Source organism: Sinohyriopsis cumingii, chromosome 16 (assembly GCF_028554795.1).
Source record: "Sinohyriopsis cumingii isolate HCF-2022 chromosome 16, ASM2855479v2, whole genome shotgun sequence".
Taxonomy (NCBI): Eukaryota; Metazoa; Mollusca; class Bivalvia; order Unionida; family Unionidae; genus Sinohyriopsis; species Sinohyriopsis cumingii.
The window spans coordinates 98,956,468-98,966,681 of record NC_142976.1 but is presented as its reverse complement, the minus strand read 5'-3'; the positions used below and the strand labels follow the sequence as shown (position 1 = coordinate 98,966,681).

The window sequence follows — 10,214 nt, the reverse complement described above, 5'->3', positions numbered from 1 at the left end:
TTTTGTGATTCACAGAAAATAATATTCCAGTGTTTGAATTTTGTGTAAATTTCAGTAACTGTCCTTGTCCAAGAATTAATTTAGAGCACTAGTATTCCCAGGGAAAACTAACTTGTAATCCAAATAAATTAGATTAAACAAAATAATTAACACCAAAACTGGTCACAACATAAAACACATAGACATCTCCAGTGTTAAGGCAAGTAATGACTATTCTTTCTCAAAACATCAATAATAAATCTAGCTACAATGCAAAAAAGATGCCCGGATGTGGGTCAATCCTTTGAAAAAACCTAATTGATACATGTTATTTGTCACGTACTGTAAGTATGGCCTCGATTTCACTTTATGAATCTTACTCAGAGAAAGAATTTTAAAAAATATAAAAAAGTTGTTTACCACAACTCTTACTGGTTCTGAATCAAGGTCAATAACTAGGTTAGCTTTAGATACAAAGTTTATATTATTAGTTGTTTACTGCTCAATTAAATTTATGGACAGTGTCCAGTCCAGTAAATAAAATTAATTGCAATAACATGTAATGGAGTATAAAAAAAATTAAAGCTAACAAACAAACAATTAAAATAAATCAAATATGAATTAAATCAAATATACATAACAGTTGTAATAACTGAATCATCAATTCCTGAGTAGTTAAATCTACTGTCATTTTATTCCTTCAATTAATCTGTCATTTTAAAATAAATCTTGTAATTCGTGCCAGAAAATGAAGTAATTGGGTTACTCAGTGATAGTTTCCTGTAATTCATGAATTACAGTAGCCATGGTTACTAATTAATAGTTTCCTGTAGTTCATGAATTACAGTAGCCATGGTTACTAATTAATAGTTTTCTGTAGTTAATGAATTAAAGTAGCCATTATTACTAAGTTATAGTTTCCTGTAGTTCATGAATTACAGTAGCCATATTTACTAATTAATAGTTTCCTGTAGTTCATGAATTACAGTAGCCATATTTACTAATTAATAGTTTCCTGTAGTTCATGAATTACAGTAGCCATAGTTACTAATTAATAGTTTCCTGTAGTTCATGAATTACAGTAGCCATGGTTACTAATTAATAGTTTCCTGTAGCTCTTGAATATATATTAAGTAGCCATGTAAAAATTGTCAAGTCAAAGCTAGTAATCACGCTGCAAAACATTTAACTAGAATCAAGTAAAGAAAATTATGAGGTGATTTCTTTCGCTGTTTTAAGTATATTGTCTTTCAAGTAAAAGATGCAAGTAATTCATGCCTGTAAATTTATTAATAGGATTTCTTAATAAAACAAGTAATTCATGTTGGTAAATTAAATACTGGGATTACTTTGTAACATGCAAGAATTAAGTAACGGGATTGCTTAGTAACACGCATGTAATTCATGCTTGTAAATTAAGTAATTTGATTACTTAATAACACACATAATTCATGCTTATAAATTAAGTAATTGGATTACTTAATAACACACATGTAATTCATGCTTGTAAATTAAGTAATTGGATTACTTAATAACACACATGTAATTCATGCTTGTAAATTAAGTAATTGGATTACTTAATAACACATGTAATTCATGCTTGTAAATTAAGTAATTGGATTACTTAGTAACAAATGTAATTCATGCATGTAAATTAGGTAATTGGATTACTTAGTAACACACATGTAGTTCATGCTTGTAATTTAAGTAATAGGATTACTTAGTAACACACGTGTAATTCATGCTTGTAAATTAGGTAATTGGATTACTTAGTAACACCCATGTAATTTATGCTTGTAAATTAAGTAATTGGATTACTTAGTAACACACGTGTAATTCATGCTTGTAAATTAAGAAATAGGATTACTTAGTAACCCACATGTAATTCATGCTTGTAAATTAAGTAATTGGATTACTTAATAACACACATGTAATTCATGCTTGTAAATTAAGTAATTAGAATGCTTAGTAACACACATGTAATTCATGCTTGTAAATTAAGTAATTGGATTACTTAGTAACAAATGTAATTCATGCATGTAAATTAGGTAATTGGATTACTTAGTAACATGTGTAATTCATGCTTGTAAATTAGGTAATTGGATTACTTAGTAACACACGTGTAATTCATGCTTGTAAATTAAGTAATAGGATTGCTTAGTAATAGCTTTAAGCAATATATGTTATAGAATTATGGAATATCTATGTGAACTAGTAATACCAAGTAAAGGCAAGTAATTAGGTAGTAAAACTTTTAATAAAATCGAGTAAAAAGAAATTTTCATGGCAATTTTTTTTACTGTAGTACCTTATCTTTACATTTGTTTGCAAGGATTTATCTTTCTAGGTTTTTTCTGTTGTAGTTAACCTTCGCAGTTAAATCCTATTCTCTCTCTCTCACTCTCTCTCTCTCTCTCACATACACACACATTTTGTGGCTTGCTTGCACTTAGAATAAGGTATAAGCCTACAGATGTGGGTGTTAAAAGGTCACAACTCAAGGTCACTGGATGAAAACAAGTTCTTGCAGAGAAAGTCACATTGTTTGTGGATAGCATACACATTGCATCAGAAGAAAGCTATATAAATTTTTGGATCCTAAACTGAAGACACTGTCAGTGAAAGAAGACAAATGGGGGGGGTGCATCATCTAGACCATGGACCTTGACTAAACTTTGTGGAGGGCTTTCACATAAGGCAAGGAAGTTGCCTTTGGATTTTAAGGTCAGATGGTCAAAAAGTCTGGTTTGTTGTGACCCAATGAAAAATGGGTTTTACACAAAAAATTTCTTCTACAGCAGCTTCCTTAACCAAATTTTATGAATCTCTTGCAGTTATGGTAGGAAAGAAATCTTAGGATTTTGTGGTCTCAAGGTCAAGGTCATGTTGAGATGGAGAAGAAATTAGGGTTCTGCATAGTGTTGACTATTCATCTTCAGAGTTAGCTGTTCCGTACACAGAGAACTACTAGTCAGGGTATGTGCAAATAAAGGACTTTTCTCAGTAAACTTATTAAATATCCAGTCTGCTGTTCCCTAATCTGTTATCTTAGCTGTTACCTTATCCATCCTTCTGGTGGAGTTTTGCATTTACATCGGGCTCTTGTTTCACTCAACATCAAACATATTCTTTCCAGTTTTGGAATAGCTTTCTTATTTGTTTTGAATAGTTTTCTTATTATCTGTTGACAATAATGAAATTTAACTAAGCATTCAGCAGTTTGTAAGAACTAAAAAAGAGTGTATGAGTTGTGCATATTATAGAGGCAACAGAATAAGGAGGTAATCTTGTACATAATAAGGAAGTAATCTGGTACAAAATAAGGAGGTAATCTTGTGCAAATATGGAGGTTTATGGAGGTAATTTTTGTGCATAGTAACGAGGCAATCTTGTACATAATAAGGAGGTAATCTTGTACATAGGAGGTTATCTTTTTCATAATAGGGAAGTAATTTTGTGCAAAGTATGTAGGTTTATGAAGGTAAGTTTGTGCATATAGGCAAACTTATTCATAATAAGGAGGTAATCTTGTGGAGGTGATTTTGTGCATAGGGAGGTTATCCTGTACATAAGGAGGTTATCTTGTACATAAGTAGGTTATCTTGTATGTAATAGGGAGGTAATTTTGTACATAAGGAGGTTATCTTGTACATAAGGAGGTTATCTTGTATATAATAAGGAGGTAATTTTGTGCACAAGGAGGTTATCTTGTACATAAGGAGGTTATCTTGTATGTAATAGGGAGGTAATTTTGTGCATAAGGAGGTTATCTTGTACATAAGGAGGTTATCTTGTACATAAGGAGGTTATCTTGTATATAATAAGGAGGTAATTTTGTGCACAAGGAGGTTATCTTGTACATAAGGAAGTTATCTTGTATATAATAGGGAGGTAATTTTGTGCACAAGGAGGTTATCTTGTACATAAGGAGGTTATCTTGTATGTAATAGGGAGGTAATTTTGTGCACAAGGAGGTTATCTTGTACATAAGGAGGTTATCTTGTATGTAATAGGGAGGTAATTTTGTGCATAAGGAGGTTATCTTGTACATAAGGAGGTTATCTTGTACATAAGGAGGTTATCTTGTACATAAGGAGGTTATCTTGTATATAATAAGGAGGTAATTTTGTGCACAAGGAGGTTATCTTGTACATAAGGAGGTTATCTTGTATGTAATAGGGAGGTAATTTTGTGCACAAGGAGGTTATCTTGTACATAAGGAGGTTATCTTGTATGTAATAGGGAGGTAATTTTGTGCATAAGGAGGTTATCTTGTACATAGGGAGGTTATCTTGTACATAGGGAGGTTATCTTGTACATAAGGAGGTTATCTTGTACATAAGGAGGTTATCTTGTATATAATAAGGAGGTAATTTTGTGCACAAGGAGGTTATCTTGTACATAAGGAGGTTATCTTGTATGTAATAGGGAGGTAATTTTGTGCACAAGGAGGTTATCTTGTACATAAGGAGGTTATCTTGTATGTAATAGGGAGGTAATTTTGTGCATAAGGAGGTTTTCTTGTACATAAGGAGGTTATCTTGTACATAAGGAGGTTATCTTGTATATAATAAGGAGGTTATCTTGTACATAAGGAGGTTATCTTGTACATAAGGAGGTTATCTTGTATATAATAAGGAGGTAATTTTGTGCACAAGGAGGTTATCTTGTACATAAGGAAGTTATCTTGTATATAATAGGGAGGTAATTTTGTGCACAAGGAGGTTATCTTGTACATAAGGAGGTTATCTTGTATGTAATAGGGAGGTAATTTTGTGCACAAGGAGGTTATCTTGTACATAAGGAGGTTATCTTGTATGTAATAGGGAGGTAATTTTGTGCATAAGGAGGTTATCTTGTACATAGGGAGGTTATCTTGTACATAAGGAGGTTATCTTGTACATAAGGAGGTTATCTTGTATATAATAAGGCGGTAATTTTGTGCACAAGGAGGTTATCTTGTACATAAGGAGGTTATCTTGTATGTAATAGGGAGGTAATTTTGTGCACAAGGAGGTTATCTTGTACATAAGGAGGTTATCTTGTATGTAATAGGGAGGTAATTTTGTGCATAAGGAGGTTATCTTGTACATAGGGAGGTTATCTTGTACATAAGGAGGTTATCTTGTACATAAGGAGGTTATCTTGTATATAATAAGGAGGTAATTTTGTGCACAAGGAGGTTATCTTGTACATAAGGAAGTTATCTTGTATATAATAGGGAGGTAATTTTGTGCAAAGTATGTAGGTTTATGAAGGTAAGTTTGTGCATAGAGGCAACCTTATTCATAATAAGGATTTAATCTTGTGCAAAGAGTGGAGTTAATTTTGTGCATAGTAATGAGGTAATCTTGTATTTGAATGACTGAGCTGGTTATCACTCTGAGGATCGAATTCCTGTCAGATTTTTCTCCACCCTGTTAAATAAGCTTATATTATTGTGTCTGACAGATTCTGTAATTAGTGAGATCTGCGCATCTTAATGAGATACCTTGCATTCGATTGTCTGATCTCTTGATCTAGAGACCGTGTTTCTCCTGCACAAGCTTGGTAAGCAGCTTTATATCATCAAGATCTTGAATGACTTCGATTGTGAGCAAGAAACCATGCATTTTAATTACGTCTTTATCTTTATGAGAATCTTTTATCACACTTGGGTATAATAATTCAAATCGTCTTAATATAAAGTTTCAGACATAGTTTACATAAATTGTGTTCCTACAACACGATATATGTATGCAAGTCCGATGAGCAATTTCAGGTCCACTTTTGGCTCTTGATCAGCAGTTGGTTATATAAACCAGATGAACAATTTCAGGTTCACCTTGGACTCTTGATCATGAGTTGGTTATGTAAGCTGGATGAAAAATTCCAGGTTCACCTTGGGCTCTTGATCAATTTCATGATTATTTTTTCATTCTTTCTACCATTCTTATCTATGAGGAACAGCTAGACATTGTCAGAAGTATCAAAAGCAAGTTAATGCACATTCTTTGATTGATGAGAAACTTTTAAGAATTTCTCATGCACTGTGGTGGGGTATTTGTGTTCCATGAGTACGTTTCTAGGTTTCTGATTGCACATCAAGTACAAAGGAAAGAATTATAAACTATGGCATTAAGATGGATAATTGAAACCAGCACCTTGAAAGATCAGAGGACTACTGTCTGCATTAGCTTAATTAAAAAAAAAAAAACATGCCATTTTATGTCATTATAAAAGGTAATTTTAAGTTTATTTTAAGAGAATAATTATCTTATTATAGTGTTTTTGTATCATTTATGCTAAGCTCCCCAGTTGTAATTCCAGATGATGAGGTTATGTTAATAAAAAGTTGAATTAATTAATATTTTGCCCTGTACAGGCTATGTGTAGAAGGCATCAGTATTCATTCCAGATCCAGACTGTTGGAAATCGCTGCCTGATAGATTGCAGTTGTTGGAATAGACAAGTAACTCTTTCAAGGATTTTGTTATTAATTTAATAGCTGCTGACTCTAGCTCCATCAGAAAGTTTATTTCAAATGCTACATTCAAAGTTTGACTTTGGGTTTTTGTTTTCCAGCACAAGCCATTACAGTATGAAGTAAGCTACAAGTTCAACCAGACAGAAAGGAAAAATCTGATTTATCGGGGTCTTGACCATGATATGACCTTTCAGCTTCCTGCTGGAAGAAAAGAAAATGATTACAGAGGTAAGCATTCACCATGATAACCTAAATATTTATTGTAATAACTTGAGAAGAAATAATAAATGTCTAACAGGCTTTTTCTTTCTAGCCATTACAGATTAGGACTTATGATTAAGCACCATATTTACCATATATCTTGGGACATGATAAAATAAATTTGTTCTTGTCCCTTGTAGTAGTAAAGGGTGTCCCAACATATACAGCAGATATGATGGACTTGAAGAAAATACTGTTTTTGTCTATGAATAAAAGATGCTTTATTATAGACAGTATAGAACTTGATCTGTCACTGTGCCAGTAGATTGGGTTCTGTTTTCATTCAGTTTAATAGTAAAGAGCAAATTGTTACACCTAGATCTTCCATTTCCAAAAATATTGTTGCAAGATTAGACGATTGCTAATAAGAACACACATGATCATATCAGCCGATAAATACAGTACCATTGTGCATTTCAAGAAACTATTACATCAGATTGTTTTATAGATTATAGAAAATTTAAAAAAGGCTGTTGTTTGATATAGAAGATTTATTTGTTTCAGAGTTGGCAGATGTCCAAAATCTTTAACTTTCTTCTAAAGTGATTTTGCTGTCTTTCTGGAAGATGGTTTTTGTGATCATTTGCAAGCTGACAATTTACATCTGCATTGCTTACAACTTGGGCTTTTAAGAATTAAGCATTTAGATTGGATACAATCTCACACTTTCTGGTAGTGGAGGATTAGACTGTTTGGTTGAAATGATTTACATTCCAGAAGTCTTGAGCAATGCCCAGGCATTATGATCATCTTGCAGCCATGATAGCTGTACCCTCTCATGTTTACCATCTTGCAGCCATGATAGCTGTACCCTGGCATGATTACCATCTTGCAGCCACAATAGCTCTGCCATGGCATGTGTAGTGTCTGGCATGATTACCATGATAGCTGTGCCTGGCATGATTACCATCTTGCAGTCATGATAGCTGTGCCCTCTCATGATAACCATCTTGCAGCCATGATAGTTGTGCCTGGCATGATTACCATCTTGCAGTCATGATAGTTGTGCCCTGGCATGATTACCATCTTGCAGCCATGATAGTTGTGCCCTGGCATGATTACCTTCTTGCAGCCATGATAGTTGTGCCCTGGCATGATTACCATCTTGCAGCCATGATAGTTGTGCCCTGGCATGATTACCATCTTGCAGCCACAATAGCTATGCCATGGCATGAGTAGTGTCTTGCATCCAGCCATGATAGCTGTGCCCTGGCAGAGTTTGTCTTGCAGCTACTGTAGCTGTGCCGTGGCATGAGTAGTGTCTTGCAGCTTTGCTATGAGTACTGTCTTGCAGTTACAATAGCTGGGTTTGAATTTATATCCACTCTTTGATATAATGTTGTTTTTTAGATTATGTTTGTGAAGCACATCTTCGGTTATTCATAGAGCATAGACCCTTAATCCAGGAGTAATTGACCCCTAATCCAGGACTTAATTGATCTTCTAATCCAAAAGTTAATAGAACCCTCATCCATGAGTTAATTGACCCCTTTTCCACAGTAATATACCCCTGATCTAGGAGTTAACAGACCCCTTTCCCAGAAGTTAATTGACCCTTAATCCAGGAGTAAATTGACCCCTAATCCAGGAGTTAATTGAACCCCTAATCCAGGAGTTAAAAGAACCCTCACCCATGTATTAATTGACCCCTTTCCCCAAGTTAATAGACACCTAATACATGAGTTAATTGAACCCCTAATCCAGGAGTTAAAAGAACCCTCACCCATGAGTTAATTGACCCCTTTACCCAGAAGTCAACTGACCCCTAATCCAGGAGTAAAATGACACCTAATCCAGCAGTTAATTGAACTCCTAATTAAGGAGTTAATAGAACCCTCATGCATGAACTAATTGACCTATTTCCCAGAATTAATAGACCCCTAATCCAAGAGTTAACAGACCTGGAGTCACATTCAGATTTGTACAGTTCAGGGTTGATCTTAATGGTGTCAGTAAAACAGTACCTTGTTTCCCAGATAATAGTGTATGCAAGATGTCCGTCCATGTAGACTCAGATCTTTTGGTGCATAATGCATTGCTGTTGGTATCAGTAACTCACTTAGAATCATCAGAGTAAAAGCACGGGAAAGATGCTAAACTGCACTGTGTATACCCTGGTCATGATATTAAAAAAACGGCTTTTTCAAATACTTGTCCAGAAATAAACAGTTTTTGACTGACAGTCACAAAGCAGAGTCACGTAGCTAAAAATGTTGATCTTCTGTGGTCCATTACTTGTCCAGAAGGGCAATCAAATATGGGACATGGGCAGATATCTACATGGCAATCAGCAAAGCAAGCAAAGTCTTTAATTCTTGTTGCAGACATATTGATCTCATTTTGATTTAATTTTTGTGTCATTGAGTGCATATCCTAAATACAAATTTGTCAAATTGGAATAAATATGCAATATTTTGCACAGTTTGGAGCTCAGACCATTTCACGCTAAAGCTGGTTTGATCCAGTTTAAAATTTATCAAACTTTTACAGTTATAGTAAATGTCGCAAATGTACGTTCTTGGAATAATATGATGTTAACAAACTTAGTTGTTGAAAACAAATGCCGCTCTTAAAAGACCAAACACAAATAGCTCTAATGTGATGTTTTTGCCACCAGATTCAGTGTGGATGATCATCTTCTGCTGCCCTTGGAGAGAGACATTTCAGGGTATCTGTTTCTTTAATAGAAATAATATTAAATATTTAATATTAATATATTTATATTTAAATATTTAATAGTATAAAGAAATATTTCATGTGTGAAGTAGAAACATTGTCCATTCTCCCATTAGCAGAGTTTATTGTAACTCCTCCTCAACTAACTGGCAATTTAACATGAAACTTTAAACACACATTTCTCTCCTGGTCTAGTTGATCCTTCCTGAAAATGGTGCCTTTCAGACATCCAATATTGCCACCATGGTGGTTATCTTCCTGAATTTATACTCATATCAGTATGTGGTTATTACTAAAATACATCTTATGATGTCTAGTTGGCTTAGATAAGAAATGATCCCATTCTGATATCCAATATGGCCACTGCAGTGGCCATCTTGAAAATGTTGTTATAATTGCTCCTTTTGAATGGTTGGTCAAATCAACATGGGGTTTTCACTAACAGATTTCTGATAATGTCTTGTTGGCCCTGCATGAACATGGTGCTGATCTACCATCATTACAATCGCCATTTTGCTATTGCTGCTTCTTCTCCACAATGAAACATAATGTTGTCATGGAGTTTTTACAGTGGCCATCTTGAAAATCTTAACACTACTTCTCCTAGACGGCTGGTCATGTCGACATCCTGTTTCACTTCTCCACAATGAAACATAATGTTGTCATGGAGTTTTTACAGTGGCCATCTTGAAAATCTTAACACTACTTCTCCTAGACGGCTGGTCATGTCGACATCCTGTTTCACTTCTCCACAATGAAACATAATGTTGTCATGGAGTTTTCACAGTGGCCGTCTTGAAAATCTTAACACTACTTCTCCTAGATGGCTGGT

General features: G+C 34.3%; 1 protein-coding gene across 3 annotated transcripts in view; it reads left to right on the top strand.

Moving 5' to 3' along the window:
* The window catches only part of LOC149781051 (polycystin-1-related protein-like), a 535,051-nt gene that overhangs the window by 377,634 nt on the left and 147,203 nt on the right, over positions 1 to 10,214 (top strand). For all 3 annotated transcript variants that reach the window (XM_089938184.1, XM_089938183.1, XM_089938186.1), the window contains one exon: positions 6,544 to 6,673. In XM_089938184.1, coding sequence (XP_089794310.1) covers positions 6,544 to 6,673 — 130 coding nt within the window. The remainder of the gene's footprint in view (positions 1 to 6,543; positions 6,674 to 10,214) is intronic.